Here is an 18,965-nt window from a genome sequence, read left to right on the forward strand (position 1 = left end):
TTTGTAAATATATTAATTTGTTTTGTTATGATTATCAATATATATGTTTTGTTTGAGTTTCTTGTCCTTTAATAAGATACTAGTTCGAAGTAGTATTTGTCTTACATAGAGAAAATAACACAAGATTTAAATTTTAGGTGCTTTATAAATAGGAGTATGTGTGTACGAAATATACAAACCCTCTATAATTATGCAATAATAAAACCAATTGAAATGTTACATGAATATACAAATAGATCTCCAAACTATTGTACAGATGGATCATTTTTATTTGAGTTATTTTAATTATAATTTACTTTTAAGTTGTGCTAATTTTAATTACTCTTTATTTTTAGTTAAATTGCAATTTTTTAAATTTTTTAATACTAAATTTAAAATAAAATAAAATAAAAATGTGAATTGATTTGTGGCTCAAAAATGACACTAAAATAACGCTGAATGTTGCAGTTGCTACTGCTGAAATAAAAAATACTGACGTGCCAATTGAGAAGTTGTGGATGAAATATGGCTAATTATTTGGCTTAACAACGTGGATGTTTTTAATTAGTACTGTATTGTCGATTTTTTTATGGAGTATTATTTACTCCCTCCGTCTCACAAAAGATGTCATACTTGTGGGACTATATATGATTTTAGGAGGTTTTGTTTTGTGTGTTAAATGGAGAGAAAAAATATAATTTTTATATTTATGTGAGAGAGAATTTTTTCCAAAAAATGAAATGTGACATCTTTTGTGGAACAAACTAAAAAGGAAAGTGTGTCATCTTTTGTGGGATAGAGGGAGTACTTTATTAGTACGTGTACAGTGTGTGTTGATTAAGTTGCACTTGTGTATCTAACTTTACACTGAAATCTCAATATGAAATCTAGAAATGCTTAATTAAAACTAGATGCTCAAAATTATTTCAAATTATACCCCAAAGTTTGGCTGAACCCAGTTTTAGCACTAGTAGAGTAATTGATTTAGGTACAACTAATTTCGTTTTTAAGCATAGATTAGATATATAATGATCTTATTGATTGTAACTAAACTTTGATTTTCCTCAGTAAATCAATTATTATTATCTAGCAATCATGATTTTAATAGTACAACAAATTGGTTAAAACCCCAACAGTTGAAACTCTAAAGTTGAGCCAACAAACAATCTAGTAGCAAATCAACATTTAATTATACAGGGATTGTATATAGAAAGAGAAACATGATAATAAGTTTTTGAAACGCTATAATCTCTTAAAAAATAAGCCATTTATATAGTGATGGAAGAACAACCTTTTCCTCTAATACCTACATCTTATTTGAGAGCTCAGAAAATTATGATAGAATCATTATAACTATAGATTACATATAAAAAGCGTTATGATTAATTTTACTATGATTTATTATTTTTAATCATATATAATGAAAATTTTGATCTAAGATGACAACTCTATCAAAATTGTTGTTATTAATATTTACAGAAACTGGCTATATGAAATGACGGGAATACATTAGTTTTAAATTCATAAATATTTCTCAAGACTTATAAGTTCTTTCTTAGATAACCAATTACATGCAAAAGAAGGAAAATGTTTAACCTGCAAAAGTTGAAACAAACAAGCATTAAATGGAAGACTACGAAATGGAATAAAAAGAAGTGTTTGAAACGAGAATAACGTTGTTGTAACAACTTGTGGTTTTTTTTTAGTATTAAACTACTCAAGAGTTTTCGTAATAAACAAAACACAGTTTTAAATCATTTTCATTCGTATAACTACAAGATAGATGAGTGATCTACCCTACCAAACTGTCCCTAATTCTATACAAAACCGTCTCCCATAATTTTAAGGCATTCTAATCCTATATAGTTTCATGGATGGGATATGATATCACACTATCGGTATCAAATTTAGGATGTCACTTCTCTAATTAATTAAATATTTAAGTAATATTTATTTGAAAAGGATTAAATTTTAAAAGTTATACCAACACCTTATTTTTGAATTTGTCACCTCTAATAATCAATTTTCATTTAGTAAAAGTGACTACTATAAATTCTAAAAGAATAATTATATACTCTTATCTGTGCTATAAATTCTTGATACTAGGTGAAGTAGGACATAAAATTCTAATATCATTGTGCTCCATTAATTATAATTTACACAAAGTTAAGTATGCGAGATTTTCCAACAACCCAGAGGTGAAAGGTACGGTAGGTTAAAAATTCTATTTAATGCTAGACATACAATAACAAGAATGTCTTTACGAAATTTATAGACATCAACTAGTACCCCATAATTAGTATCAAAAGATTATATAATTATTTATATTTACAAGTAATTAGATTTTATTTTATTAATCTCAATTAATTTTTAAACAAATAGGTAAGGGCACCAAGACAATAAGAAGAAATATACATGCATTGTATTCTAGTACTATCTTGAAGGGTTTAGCTTATCAACTTTGGTCTCAACAGATTGGAATATACCAACAATAACATAATGACATTTCACCTCTCAATTTAGAACCAAAATCTCCACTAATTAAATCCCTACCTCAACATTAACCTAAATGAAACCACCATTTAAACTGAGAAACAATTTAATTCCTCTCCAGCAAATGGGAGAGATGGAACCACAAAAACCTCATCACAACATCTCCATGTCAAGAAGAACAAGAAAGGCTCAGGGTGAGCATAAGAAAAGCAATGTGGAGAGAGAGAATGAGAAAAGCTTTGAGGAGAAAGAGAGGAGAGAGAATCAGAAAAGCTTGAAGCAGTTCATGGAAGGAAGATGTTCACTGGCACAGCACTTTAGAGAGGAGGAAGAGGAGGAGAAGAAGAAGGTGGTGGTGGTGGTTAGGCCACCTGATGAAGATGGAGATGAACGGTTGAGATCGAAAAAATCGATGGTGAGAAATTATGGTCAACTTCTAAGGCATTTTATCAAGGTAAAGCAGGATTCCTATGTAATTAGGTCATGGAGGAAATCTGCACTCTCATTAAAACTCATCAACCACAAGTGAAATTTGAAAACAAAACCGACCATCATTATTCTCTCTCTTTCTCTATCTATATATATCCTATATTCATTATCTAGGAGCTTTGTCACGATTTATCGGTTCATCGAAGATGCCATGTACATTTATGTAAGAGAGTATATCTTGTGCTACTATGGTGAATCAACTTTTCATTTTATTTTATTGATATGTGATATATGTATAATGTAAACTATCATGTTAACACTTTACATGTATATTTAAATGAATAATGTTTTGGTAATATTCATTTCTATTAATATTACCTAAATATCCCTTTTGATATGCAGCACATTAATAGTCATCGTGAATAGGAGTTGCCTCCAAAATTCCAAATCGATCGTTGGAAAATAAGCCAAATGTGAACTTGATTATATCTCTTACAAGTTGCAATTTCAATTAATATTAACTTGTGTGAATATTATACTGCTACTTACCCCGCCCTATGTATATAGCTCTATTTTTTTTACATGTATTAAAACAACACTTTTTGTTATTTGAATAATACGCATGAACTTTGTCTAATTTCCTTATTTATATTGTACTCTACATGATGTACATTTTAATTAGAACATCTCATAAACCTTGCCCGCGATTAATAGTTGCAGGGAGATCGAATGAATTTATAGTATAGCAATAGAAGATATATCAAGTGAATAATTTTATAAATAAGTCGAGTACCCAAAGCCAAGGTTGGCTATCACTTAATCAGATCGACATAATCGTTTAACTATAAATTTCAAATCAAATCAAACCGTTATTCAATTTTATTGATTAAATAATTATAAGTTTTATTTGACTATCTTATCCTTCAAACACTCACAATTTTATACTACTACTATAGTTCTAGTTACAGAAGTGATTTTTCTACTAACAAGAGAAATACTCTATTTAATATCGTAACAAATCAATTTCCAAGTACCAAATGAGGCAAGCAAGTATAGTCTATTTTACCAAACTCAATTGCCAAAGAGAATCACATGAACAATATTTTATGAAACTAAAATGATAAAAGGAAACTAAGAGAGTTTTTTTTTTCTTATACAGAACGCCTGTATGTGAATGTCTCCACCAAATGACAGCAACGAATAAGGGGAATAAAAAGGAAAACAAAGTAGGAGTACAAAATATGATCATCAAAAGAAAGAAAAAAAACAACATAATATTTGAAAAGGAAAAATTACAGAAGACAGCAAACAGAAACATAATCGCTAATCCAACTAGGGGACCCTAAACAACCTTATGCACTATCAAGCCTCTTTGAAACTCGGATCTCAACAAATGGCCCCAAGATGCGGCAACAGTCAGCTCTACAAGAAATAATCAGGCGTTCTCCTGGTCACGTCCGGCTCCCCTCTCCTTGGAGCTGGCTCAAACTGCAAGTACGCGATCACAAGGTACAACAGAGGCGATTACAAGAGATTACAGATATCAATATGAAAGGAAAATACAAGATTGGACAGGGGTAGAACCTGGATAAATGTATGATCTCTGTGATCGTCAACTTCCAAGATGGATGCCATATTTCCACAGCGGTAGCAGTAATTAGGTGCGCTGAAAATAGTGACGACTTTTTGTTCCTGCAATACAGGTCCACATCATCTAAGAAAACCAGTCTTTACTAATAGTGAGAGAAGATACAATGTCTAATGCTTGTAAAATTGCAGTCCTACATGTGCCCAGTTATATCCCTCCATGACCAGCTGATGAGCTCTAGCAATTAGCTTCAAACTGTTGGTGTGGTTGAATTGCTCCGAAATGTCCTGTGAAAAAAAAGCTAATTAGCTAAGCTGAAAGGAGGAATCAGAAACAAATCCCTGATCAGTAGATGAGAGTACCTGGCCAAAAGTATATCCAGCACCTCGTGGGGATATGCCCCAACCACAACGATCATCGGGATCAGACCACAACAGATCACACATGGGACCTTCATGTGGAACTTCTTGAACACGATCGAAGTTCCTAATGTTATCAAGTGTTTCAATGGATGGGGATAATCCGCCATGCAGACAGAAGATTTCTGATTCGACCTATTCACAAGATTAGGACCAGGATCACTTAAAAAGTTCTGAACCTTCAAAATAAAACTAGTATCTGCTCATGATTTTATATTTATCAACACAATAAAATTGCAGTTCACCTCCACCAAGGTCAAACTATAAAGAAGAAAGAATTAATTTATTCAAACATGTGAACAACCCCAAATGCACTGAACCATAATAAGGAAGAAGCTTACTAACCAATGCGGTCAAAGGAAAATAATCAAATAGGTCAGTGAATGTCTTCCAAACATTGGCACTCCCATACCTACAATCAAATAGGGATTTTCATGGGATATACCATTTAACGAATGAATAGAAAACAACTGAAAACCAGTGTCTTCAAAATATATCCAAAAACACATGACTGAAATAGTATAACACTATATATCAGGAATATTCAAATTAATGTGAGCATATAATCATCACAAATAATCTAATAAAGTATCGAAAAACATATTTCGGGGAAAATCCTACTAATATTTTACACACTATTAACATTATTCGCTCCTCCATCACTGACATAACATTCCTTTATAGTCGTACGAAAAACTTAAGATTTAATTTACACAGTCATCTGATAGTATTCTTTCATATTAGGAGCATACATCTATCATATGTGAATAAGAAATTTCTACATCGGCACTCTCTTAAGAAATAGAAATGTCTATGTTCCCTTATTCAATTAGCTAAATTCTATTTCATAAGTATGTCTCGTTATTTTGCAGAACATTTTTAAAAGATTTGAGGAAATAAAAATGTGAGTACACACAAAATGAATCCTAGAGCTAGCTGAGAATAGATAGCATGGATATATAATAGAAACTCACTTCCTCAGACATTCATCATAAAAACCATAGACTTGGGTGATCTGCAGGAAAGTAAATGAATAATAGTGTTAGATTATGGCAGAAAAGGTGTAAATCACAGTAATATAAAAACTAAAAGATCTGGAAACAAAAAAAGATGGAATATTGCTGTATCAAGAATAACAAGGAAACTAGGAGTGAACTCAATACCTGTCTACTTTCATGATTTCCTCTAAGAATTGTGATACGTTGAGGATAGCGTACTTTCAATGCCACTAGTAGCTGCAGGAAACAATTTGTTAAGCTTCTTTCGCTAAAAGATTTTTGAAAAAATAAAGCGAGGCAGCTAGCATGCTAACATTATCTTTTTTTGAAGTATTATCACAAAATTGATGAACTCATAATGGGAAGAAAATGATATATAAAGAAAATAAAATCATAATCACAATACAAATAACAGAGAGGTACGAGCTATAAAGCATTCATTCGTCATATTATCATAGCCTTAATATCAAAAGCAAACATCAATAATGCCAGAAAGGCAAGGCAAGGTTTTAATTTAACTTACAGTAACTGTTTCAACTGAATAGTAACCACGATCGACATAATCTCCCATAAATAGATAGTTTGTGTCCGGACACTGCCAATAAAGAACAGGATAGCATGAGGAACACAGAAACTAAAATCATAAACGTATTGAGATCAATTTCAGCATTGTGGTCAGATGAGATTGAAAGAAATACTTTATGAATCTTAACAACCTAGCAATTGGCTTCCAGATACCCAGAAAGAGAGAAAACATGCAGGCCAAACTCTTTGTTTTTCCAAGTTATTAGATTTGATAGGCACATAAGTATCAAATAGAAACCTACTAATGACAAAAAAGTGTTTATTTAATTTCAAGCAGTTAATATATGATCAAACAGCTTATCCTTATAGCAGAATCCTACAATAACTTCCATGGATAATCATAGTTCACAACAAAAAAATAAATCCAAGCAGATGAACGTAATAGGCAATAAGTACCTTCCCTCCAATGCGGAATAGTTCAGCAAGGTCGTGAAATTGTCCATGAATATCACCACAAATTGTCACGGGACTTTTTACAGGCTGCATCCAGTAGAAAGAGATTAATATAGACCTAGGGCCGCACAGTAAAATCCATCCGTGTAACCAATAATTGATTTTGTCAGGGAAAACTGATAGATTACATATAAAACTCAGATTTAGGCAAGACCTAGAGAGCATGACTGAACCACATTGGACAAGCATAAAAGTAAAGATTAGTAGAAATTACTTCGAATTTTTTAATTTAGAGCCAAGATTCAGGATTTCCAAGATCATTATAACTAAAAACTGATTAACATGAAACTTTCTCCAGAGGAGCTATGAAGTAAAGTATCAAAGGTTTAGGTATAAAATTTTCCAAATAAATATACTGCAGCATAATCTAACCCCGCGATTATTGACATAGTACAACATTTTCCTCCAGTTAATCCATGAGATACGCATATCAGCAAGTCAATCAAATCTAAGCGAAGATGTCCAGAATACTCAAATAGGGTATGCTTCCAGGGGAACGAAGGCAACATTCAAACAAAAACAAATTAGTCAAAAACATTATTTCCATACATTTGATTGTGATGTGATGTGATTAGATTTCATAAAAATGTTTAGTTATAGCAAAGGTTGCACAGAAACCAAATCAGTAAAAACCAAATCAAACTATTGTATAATACACACCTGGACATTGCTTTCCTGCATGAGTATCTCCTTAGCCTTCTCACATAATGTTCTAACCTGCATTTTAAAAAAAAAGAAAATTCTCATTCATAATAGCTCCTTTCTTCTCAGAATTACAGTGATCAAACAAGGGGCAATAATTCAGTAAAATAATAAATGTCACATAATAGGCACAGTCCAACTTTTCTTTCCTTTATATAACATTTTTATCCACCAAAACTGAGCATAAATATCATTTCATGGTTCAAGATAATATCACTGGAGTACCAACTTCTTATCATGCCAAAAAAAATGAACATGAAGTTTTATTGGTCCAACCAAACTGGTGTAATAATTTAGTACTTGCTAACACATAATTAGATGAGTACACAAAATTAATTGTGCCGAAAAGGACCATAAAGATCACAAAGTAATCTGGGATAAGTTAAAGCTGAACTACTGCACTTCATATTTATTGACTTGAAGAGAGTTCACCATTTTTCAGTTGTAGCAACCTTGTTACAGGTATGGACAAACATATAAGGAGTTCTTTAGGCCATACTATACTCAAATTCGCACATAAATTCAAATCGGAATGTAAACTCAAATTAGCATATAAAATTATAAATTCAACACTCCCATCGCCATTTTTAGAAATTGATGAGCTATGCAAAATGGTCTTCAATAGAAGGAAGCGCTTTTAAAACCGTAGATGGTAGATGAGAGAATAAATGGTATGCATGCAAAAAATAAAAGATAGTAAGACATCACCATGCAACGCACGAAGGAAACATCATTTTATGACAAAACAGGGAAAAACTTAAAAAGATAAATTAGCAGGACATGGCACCGCATAGACAATCATAGTCATGCAGCATATGTTTCCGTAATCTTCAACCATAAAGAGAATCATATCCATTAGGTTTTCCATTTTTTAATGAATAAAGAGAAACTAAGGAAGGTAAATTATTCATTATTGCATTCTACATCAATTTGCGTATATCCACAGAAATGCTCAAGAAGCTATAAGGCATTTGTCCATTCTATCAGAATACATTAAAAACCTAGATGTTGAGGAGAAATTTATACCAAAATGAATGGAGTGCATCAGACCTAAAGATATTGTAATATAGACAATCATAGTCATGCAGCATATGTTTATGTAATCTTCAACCATAAAGACAAAGATATCCATTTGATCTTAATTTCTTATGAGTAGAATTCTTAGAGGCGGAGAGTAAGAGAAAACACATTAAATCTGAACTGAATATAAAGAACTACATTAAAAAACTTTCCAATTGAACCAAACTGAATTTAATTTAGTTAAATTAGTGTGTTTTAAAATTGGTGAAAACAAGATGACAAAAATGGTGTATCTGTTGTGTAAATGAGATTGAAAGACATGAACAAATTACAAAATCAAGAGAGTTCAGAAAATTTGTAAAAAGCAGGGCAAATGAAAAACGGGAAAATGAAGCAAAAGTCAAAGATTGAGAAACGAACACAGATGAAAGAAAGGTGCAGAAAAGGGAGAGACAAATCAATCAGGAACTCGGCAAGAAGAGGAAAAATAGAGCTGAATCATGAATGCAAGTTAGTTAATTCAGTAATTTCCATACACTCTGCATCTTTTCAATTTGAAAACCAAGAACTGAATTATTTTAGGTCTAGCAACTGAACTGAACCAAATAAACTACATTGTATCAGATTTGTTAAGTAGTTCCGTTCATTTAATTCTCTTCACTTTTTATGATAAGTAGAATCACATGGGGAAGTCACTCCTAAACCAAATACAACACCAAGTCTACCCAATTTTATGTATTTCTTTCGAGCTCCCAAAATTTATGAAATTAAATGTCAAACTTAGTATTTTGGTCCATCAGGTGTCTGGTAATACATTCAACCATCGTACTACAAACTATATGTAACTTGATTTCCGACATTAAATGTTCCATTGGGGCTGGTGCTGTCAGGAGCGCGGGACGCACTAGGGCAATCGGGTAAAAGGCGCACAGACAGAATAGTTTGAAGCAAATATGGCTTTGATTTATTAACCAACAAATATGAGTATAGTTTCGTAATTGGTTATTTATAAATGAGTAGGCAATAAACACCGATCAAAATCGAACAATTACTAAGAGGAAAATCTAGTTTACGAAAGAAGAAAAAGGAAAATGGGAGAAAAAGAAAAGAAGAATTATAGGATTTCTTTAATAATACTAATAATAATTTTTCGTTGTACACCACAATCTCATTTAATTTCCTACGTATTTTCATACACAGTGGCCAGGCTATTAGGAGCACGGGGCACACCGGGGCGATTAGGTAAAAACCTGGGGGAGCGGGGAAATTGGGTAATAATGACTTAGGGTGGTTGTACTACAAATTCTCCAATTAACAAGAGACTTACATGAACTGTAATAAATGCATTCAAAAGTATTAAATGCATCTAAAAGAACTACACTACCAATTAGTGAAAAAAGTTTCAATTTTCAAGTATAAATAACATAATACTAGGTAAAATAATTTGTCCTCCTTAGCAACCAACCCTAACTGCTGCCTCTAGCAAATTAAAAGAAGGGAAGTCGGCAATGTGCAGAAGAAGGGATGTTGGGCGAGATGTTGAGAAGAAGGGATGTGGGGCGAGATGTGGAGAAGAAGGGAGAAAGAAGATCAGATTTTGGTTTAGAGATTTTCCCCGTCACCATAGCACCAGCCACCTTGGGGCGACTCGGGCCTTGCTCTGTGCGCCCCTAGAAATTTTTCTTCCAGAGTCTATCTCTCTCTCTCAATAAATTCTAGGGAGAGTACTCAATATTCAGACCTTTCCCGAAAAATCTGAATCAAGCTGGCATTGTTTGTGGAAGTGCTGCTCAGAAACAAGAACAGTTGCCCCAGGTACACCCCTGAATGTACCTCGTCTCAGCCACCTCGGGGTGATAACTGTCCAGCCTAGTGTGTCTCGCTCCCCGGACGCGCTTGTGACACATTGATTGCGTTGCACCTCATAGCTGCCACTCTGATAGCTGATTTTACCCACTATTTTTTTCATATTACATGATTATATGTTGAGGCCGACTCGAGATCTATGCAAATATAACATAGTGCATAAGTAGCATGGTTCAAGATTTGTTTTAACTGATACACCAAAACTACCAAGCAGAATTAAATGCCTATACATACACACTCTTACTTGAGAGCATCTATTTCCCCCATACTATTTCTCTTTCTCTCTCTCTCACTGAATTTTTAATCAGGGTTCTCTATCCCTCATCCACCAGTGATCTGTACCAAATTCGAGTATAGTATGCCAAATCTCACTCCCTATCCCCGTTGAACATTAACTGCGTCCTAATAATAAACGAGAAAACATCCAATTTGACACCCAATTATAATGAAATTGAACTGCCTTCATGTCCCAAGCTTCTAAATTTAGTCATTTCCAAGATTTCCTTAAAATTGGTACCACAGAACTATCTATCAATAACCAAATCCAACCAAGAAAAAAGATTTTTAAAAAAATACATCTAAGAATGGCATAGCTGTGGCAAATAATTAATCAAAAAAGGAAGTACCACATGCATATGAAAATCAAAAGAGAGAATTTATAGAATCTAGCAGATCTATACGTTTAGGTCACCGATAAATACCAAACGAAATGAAAAGGAAAAGAAAAAAAAAACCTCGGGCTCAGACAAGGGTTTGCACTGCATAAGCTGTGCAATCTGTTCATCCAGATTCCCATGGGCGGTCGGAGCCACCAGATCCGCACTCATTTTGCTTTAATTTCTGAATTGAATCAGATCCGCCGCCGTCCGATGCGACGTCAGTTTCTTGTGCCGAAAATGGTGAATGGTTATTCCTTATCCCGGGATAAGATGAGAATCCTAGGATGATAATTACTGTTAAAAAATGTATCTACATGTGGAGAGAGAGAGAGAGAGAATGGTGTTGGTGGTGGAAACGATGAAGAGAAGAGAGGGGAGAGAGACGATCAAATTTTAGTATTATTAAATTTTTTTATTGATTGTAAATGCAAATGGATCGTTCACTGAAGTCTGAAGATATAATTGAACATCCTTGTTTGGTTTTATCAAAATCCACCATTTATTAAAATTTATTGTGTTAAAAATAACTACTACTCGTATAACAAAAGCAATAGATGATGGTATAAATAAAGTACTCTCTTCTTAAAAGCAAAATTAACTATTTGTTTGAAAACAATTTATAGATTAAGATCTGCATATCACAACTATCACAAAATTACGCTTTATGGATCAAAATGATAAATAAATAAATGCATCAATGAGTTGGCCTAATTAAATAAATCTAAAAGATTGAGATCTAAGATCGCAAATAGTAATTAGGCTATTTATCTTAGCCAGAATGAGTCGTTAGGCTAAGTGGAATGACTCGATCAAGCGAATTGCGAGTCATCGTGAATACGTGACAGTTCGAAGTGTTTTTTATAAGAGTAAATAAGAACATGAATAAACATTCAAATTATAGTAATAAACATAAAATTTATAGGCTTTTTGTTTATACAATTGGATTCTAGGAGTATTTAACTATCTTTCGATTCTATAGTTGAATGTCAATATCTCAATCATTAAGAAAGTGCATAAATTTGAAAAATTCAATAGATTTATGAATAATATATAAATTTGGATTCAGTTTTTCCATATAATGAATAGTGATAAAGATATTTTGTTAGAATATGCATACTTTACATATTTGTATACGTGCAAGAGAGAGTCATAGAGTGATCAAAATATTTATATAGTTGTATCGAGCAAGATAGAATATGCGTGCGTTTCATATTACCCACCATTTATTAGTACAATTTACGAGTTCAATTCTCATTCTCTTCGCTCGTCAATCTCTGGATTGGTGGATAGTCTTCCTCTATTGATTCTCTTATCTGCTCTCTTTCTTTCAACAGCTTTATTGAAAAATTATAATTCAAATCTTTCTACTCTTCAACATTTTTGTTATTAAAAAAAGTTTTAGAGGGTAATGACAATGGATACTACAGGGATCAGGGATGTTACTCCCTCTTTCCGCGAATAGTAGTCTTGTTTCTCTATTTTGGCTCATCCGCGAGTAAGAGTTCCAGTTCACTTTATTATAAATGGTATATAGTTCTCACTTCCACTAACTCGTTATACTCATATTTTATTTAAAACTGATATTCTTGAGACTCATATTTTACTAACTTTTTTCTATCCACTTTTCTTAACATTTCTTAAAATCCATGTCGAAAAAAAATGAGGCTCTTATTCGCAGGCGGAGAGAGTATTACTTAACGTCAGACTTTTTATTTCACTCAAGTGACAAGTTTCTCAACCATTTTTACCATATAAATTCTCTTTTTAAGACTTCTGATATTTAGTCCTAAATTGGTTTGAATTTGGTAGATTTCACAAATTCATATTGCGCAATGTCGAATATTTGTTTGGGACATTTTCTTGAAAATGCTTAATTGCGGACGACTAATTTAGTGAATGAATGAAAATAATGTCATAGACTCATAATATATGAGAACTTCCAAAGGAATTCATTAATTGTAATATTTGATTTTTATAAGGGGAAAATTCTAATATATCAATATGTAGGGTAGTGATAAAATGCAAACTTATATATGGTACAAACTCAAGACTCTTCAACACAGTTTAATGTCAACACAACATCAATATCATTGACTACCGTTGAAATTCTGTTAAAATTTTCTGTTTTTTATTATCTGTTGACATTTTTCAATAGTCCGGATCATAGTTTATGATCACATTCCTCGATATGTATGTATAGATGTATAAAATTGAATATATATGTTCCATTAGAATTTCCAATAGTTCATGAAAGAAAGACTTGAGATGGGGCATTCCACTAGAATTTCAAAATTTAAAAAGTATCACAAAATATCTATAACACACAATCTTGAAATTGATCATGGCAAACCACATTAATTCATCTAATATCATCAACATAGAAATAAAGAAAGAATGACAAAACAAGTTTTATGAATTGCATTGATTCCTGAAAATATTGAGACGCAAACGGAAGTGACCAGCTCGGCGGTAGCCCCATCCCTCAACCGAATCCCCCCTCTCCAACCCGATAGCCCGCACGAGCTTCCCCCATTCCCGAGTCAGCACAAATTCACCCTTCCACATCTTCAACCCTAATGCGTATCCAATTCCATCTCGATCCGTCGTCACACCCCTCAGGCAATCAACCTCCGCCCTTTCCCTCTCCTTCCTCGTCAAAGCCCCGCACACATCGCATCTCCTGATCATCAGCAACCGGTTGAAATCAGCGCTAACATCCCGATAACTAAGCTCCTTTGTGAACATCAGAACCGGATCGAAATCTGATGCCCGAATCGGGGCAGATGGAGCATCTTCTACTTCTTGATTAACTCCAATTGGCGTGGCATCATCGATCTGATCAAGATCAACTCCAAACTTTCCTTTTTCTGGAGTTGCTTCTTCTCCGTCGTCAAACAGCCTCAACAGTTTAGCTTCTCTGTGATTAAATGAATCGCCATCTTCGACTTGATTAGACCAGCCTGTTGTCGCCAATTTTCTTTTTCTTGAAGCCTCGTCGATCGTAGTTGTATCTTCAAACTCGATATCGAATTCAATCAGCCTCTCGCCCATCTTGGATTTCTTGGTGATGTATAGATTAATTTGGTGTGGATTTGTTTTTGTTGAATGCGTTTGAAGAGTAACGTTCATCGCCGTATATATAGGGATTAGGATAGAGGAGTTCGATTTTATTTTCCATACATATATAAAATATAATTTGATTATAAATTGATGAAGATATAGGATTCGACATTATTTTTTATAAATTAGGGTTTTTTCTAAACTGTAATATAGTTATTTTGGTATTTATTTATTTTTCTAGTTAATTAATTGGAAAAAATAAATAGAAAGTTAATGAGCAATATTAATTGATTTTGATATTCTTTGCTCCGAGCAATTAGGATTTCTTTTCAAGTTTGTTTATTTTTAGTTTGATTTCCTTATATCTAAGAATCTTTTAATATGTGATTGACGAAATCATTCAACATTTATCGATAATATTTTTTGTGATTTTATCTTTTGAGTTGTCTATCGAATTTTCAATTAGTTGAAAACTTAATCTGAAGACATTCATACCAATATATGAATGACGCCACAAATGGGGATGACTAAACTGTGTGATAAGTCGTGGATGGAATGGTTGACACCACAAACGAGTGTGAAAATTCGTTTGATAAGTCAAATAAAAGTCTCGATGAATTAATTAAAAATTCAAAAGAGATATAAACTGACAAAAAATATCATTGATAAAACTAATTAATGTCGAACCATGTCTAGCTACCAAAAATTTACACTTTTAAGGATAATAAAATAGAGAGCAATTACTTGGGTTGATTTTTTTAAAAAAAATTAACCACAATCAATTTAGGATTCAAAATAAAGCATTCTTAAGTTGGGTATAAATTATCTTAATATTTTGTGAGGACGCTTTCTTTTGCGTTTCCTAATACTCCATACTTATGAGATATCAAATGTATTGTTTAATAAGACGTACACTCTATAACACATGCAAACTATCATCTCTAATATTTATCTACTTCCTCCATCCTATAAAAATAAGCTAAATTTTCTTTTTCGTCCGAACCACAGAAATACTTCATATCCATTTATAAAAACATTTTCTCTTTTCTGTTAACTTTATCATTTACGTATTAAAACTCATGTCATCCTCAATTAGTCTATTTCTAGGACAGATGGAGTATTTATTTATTATACTTTGATTTTTGTGTTAAGAGTATATTTTTAGTTGAGTCTATTCCACTTCTTAATTCCAGTATGACAATTTTAAAGAGAAATTATTTAATTTGCAGTCTCGATGTTTTTATGGGGATATCACCTTGACGAAGGTTTATAACTTCCGTAACTAAATAGGTATATTTATGGGCATTATATAACAGAGCGATCTAGAATAAGCAAGTGGATCAGATCGGTCAGAGTAGAAAACGAAATATGGTTGAATTGGACTAATAGTTGAAGTGGCCTCGAGTCATTTTAAAAAATGAATGACCTTCCCAAACTTAAGCCCCTTAGAGATCCAGTTCGGACAATACTCAATACCATCAATTCTATTTTACACTCCATCTCTCTGCCTGCAAGAGTCTCATGATCTTGGTGACATGAATTTTAAGAAATGTTAATAAAAGTATATGACAAAAAGTTAGTGTAATATAAGTTTCACTTGTATATATTAGTTTTAAATTAAATGTGAGTGGAATGTGAGACCCTATTACCATTTATAATAAAAGTGAATCGAAACTTCTATTCACGGACATACTAAAATGCAAGAAAGGGACTCCTATTCGCTGACGGAGTTTCTATGTAATTATTTTTACTATATTCATACTTTCTTCAAATATCCCTTCTTTAAATTTAATTCTCTAAAATATAATTATAATAAAATAAAGTTGAACATGCATATTTATTTATTAAATATTATTATAGTATTTCTTGTATTTTGAAAACAATCTAACAATTACTATATGTATACGAACCATATTTAATTTTTTTCTGTAATTTTATAATTTACACGTATGAAATGGTATATAACTATTTGGAAGAAAATTAAGAATAGTTTGTTACAAACAAAAGATGAAACAAAATACAGAGTGTATTAATAAATTATAATCTCGTTAAATAGCTAGGCTAGAAAGAAATAATTAGCATTGGGGTTTTATGTTTTATATATGAGTATAATAAAATAATACTATAAAATGAACAAAGTGTGATTAAATTTGTTAAGTCTATGGTATGGAGCGATGATATCTCGTTATTTTAATTTCCTAAATCGAATGGAAATGAGAAATCCTATAGCCATTATTTATCTTATCTTTACTTATTAATTCCTAAATTATAAATCTATAATTTAAATCGATAATTTTAATAAGAGAGAATTAAGATTAATACATTTTAATTTTATTTAATAATTATTCAAATTTTAAATATAATCCACTTGTCATTATATTAACCATTAGATCTCCTAATCTAATGGTTAAAAATTAGTCTTAATTTTGGATTGCTAATTAGTTAGCAATTGATCATGTATGCGAACCATATTTAATTTTTCTTGGTAATTTTATAATTTACACGTATAATATTTGGAAGAAAATTACCAATAGTTTCTTAAAAAAACGTTAAAGATGAAACTAAATAGAGTGTATTAATAAATTATAATCTCGTTAAATAGCTGGCATTATCTTTTCTTATCTCCACTTATTATTTCCTAAATTATAACCCTACCCTATAAAATGACATCAACTTTCGATTCATCAACACATTGAACTGATTACAATCAAAATATTCCTACTGTATTCTAAATATCTATAGCTGAAGCAGAATGAAATCAATCAAGCTATTTGGATTCTATCTCCCGGCTAAACCAGATGATGATCAAGATACGATTACGACCAACGACGTGGCTTCAAGAAAAAGAAAGTTTAGCCCTAATCAAGAAGAAGATGATGATCATGATGATTCATTTATTCCCAAGAAACGTCAACTGTGTGATGATGGAGAAGAAGGAGAAGACGCTGTGCCACCATCAGATGATGGGGATGATGAAGATGCAGTTCCACCAATATCAGCGCTCTTTCCGGAAGAAGGTAACGATTCATTTATTCCCAAGAAATCTAAACTGTTGAAGCTGTCTGATGATGGAAAAGAAGGAGAAGAAACCGTCCATGTCCATCCACTCTCATCTGTTACCACCGACGACGCCATTTTGGGGAAAAGAAAGGTAAGTTTTAATCAAGAAGATGGTGATGATGATGATGATTTATTTATTTCCAAGAAACCTAAATTGTTGAGGCTGATTGGTGACGGGAAGTTGGCGACGGGAAGCCCTAATCCAGAAAAAGCAGTTCCACCTAGAATGTTCAAGTTATTTGGAGTTTACATCTCCATTGATGATCAAGAGAGTCGCACTGTTATACAAAACCCTAATCAAGATGATCAAGCTCTTATTCAAAACCCTAATCAAGATGATCAAGCTCTTATTCAAAACCCTAATCAAGATGATCAAGCTCTTATTCAAAACCCTAATCAAGATGATCAAGCACCTATACAAAACCCTAATCAAGAGGAGGAGGAGGAGGAAGAAGAAGCTCCTGATCCAGCAGAGGGAAACAATCTAGTTTTCATGTTCGAGAAGGAGCTTACTTCTACAGATGTTGCGCGGAATCACAATCGGTTGCTCATCACCAAAAGGACTAGTTTGCAATTGATGGCAGCTTTGACGGAAGAAGAGAGGGGAAGGGTGGAAGTGAATGGAGGAGATAATCTGAGGGTGGTGACCATAGATCCAAATGGTGTTGAATACATATTGAAGTTGAAGAGGTGGGCTGGCTCAGGTGCCTTAGTGTTGAAACATGAATGGGGGAAGCTCGTGCGCGCAAACGGGTTGCAGATGGGGGATTCCGTTGTCGGATGGGGGCATCGCATGGATGATGAATTCCGTTTGTTTCTCTACATTATCAAGAATCAATTCAATTAGAAGCCATGAACAGCCGAAATCTCAGATCCCGAGCGCTATCAAGACTGTGTCTGTTGTTAGTATTTTAAGTTTATGTCACGTCATTAATGTAATAGGATAGAGAGTCGGACGTAATTATAAGTCCCTTTCTGGGTTTTCTATGTGGTTCTTTCCCGGATCGCAAAAGAGAGTCGAACCACCCTAGGGTCCTTAGTATAAATAGAGACTTGTTTGACTTAATCCCTTTAAGAAATTAATATTAATTAAGCTCTATTTTTAATTAACTTGTTTCCTCACTTTCACGCATCAAGTCCTTGAATATGTTTTTGCTTTTAATTGTGTAATGTAATTGAGTCATAGAGTAATATAAATTCTTTTCAAGCAGAAATTCCTTATCTGTTTCCTCATTTATATACATTTCTTGTTTGTTCTCGCCCTTCAATCTGTTTTTGACTCATTTCTATTAGTTGGAAGAGTGGCTTCCTCTTTTCTCTAGTACGAGATGATTTTTTGTCTTACTAAAAATGAAATTGTTCAATTATTTCTATGATGAATTAGTTAAAGAGAAGAGTGAAAAAATGGAATTATAAGGTCTGGGTGGTGTAGTCGGTTATCACGCTAGTCTCACACACTAGAGGTCCCCGGTTTTCACTTTCATTTATTCTTCTCCTTTTCTTGGCATCATTGGTAGAGTTTCACTGAGTTTATAGTGTGTTTAGTTATTAGTTTAACTTAGTTATATAACTTAGTTGCAAAATAGGTTATAGTATGAACTTATGAAGACATTTATTGTAGGAATTATATGATGTCTGAATGTAAAAATAAATT

At 32.7% G+C, this 18,965-nt stretch overlaps 2 protein-coding genes across 2 annotated transcripts; one reads left to right on the forward strand and one right to left on the reverse strand.

The window, feature by feature from the left end:
- Positions 1-4,019: 4,019 nt before the first annotated feature.
- LOC125201140 (serine/threonine-protein phosphatase PP2A-2 catalytic subunit-like) lies at positions 4,020-11,620 on the reverse strand. The gene is made up of 11 exons (XM_048099091.2): positions 11,267-11,620; positions 7,605-7,661; positions 6,888-6,971; positions 6,430-6,501; positions 6,072-6,143; positions 5,883-5,923; positions 5,254-5,320; positions 4,852-5,043; positions 4,687-4,776; positions 4,486-4,593; positions 4,020-4,389 (listed from the first exon to the last, which is right to left on the reverse strand). Exons 1-11 carry the CDS (start codon positions 11,357-11,359, stop codon positions 4,324-4,326), a joined length of 942 nt encoding a protein of 313 aa, XP_047955048.1. The 5' UTR covers positions 11,360-11,620; the 3' UTR covers positions 4,020-4,323.
- Positions 11,621-17,003: 5,383 nt separating this feature from the next.
- LOC148932805 (uncharacterized) lies at positions 17,004-18,158 on the forward strand. Its single transcript, XM_089064492.1, has 3 exons — positions 17,004-17,267; positions 17,367-17,654; positions 17,751-18,158. The coding sequence occupies exons 1-3, from the start codon at positions 17,004-17,006 to the stop codon at positions 18,156-18,158; spliced, it is 960 nt and encodes a 319-aa protein (XP_088920618.1).
- Positions 18,159-18,965: the final 807 nt, after the last annotated feature.

Source organism: Salvia hispanica, chromosome 2 (genome assembly GCF_029641045.1).
Source record: "Salvia hispanica isolate PSC_SH4W2 chromosome 2, Shi_PSC_v1, whole genome shotgun sequence".
Lineage (NCBI taxonomy): Eukaryota > Viridiplantae > Streptophyta > Magnoliopsida > Lamiales > Lamiaceae > Salvia > Salvia hispanica.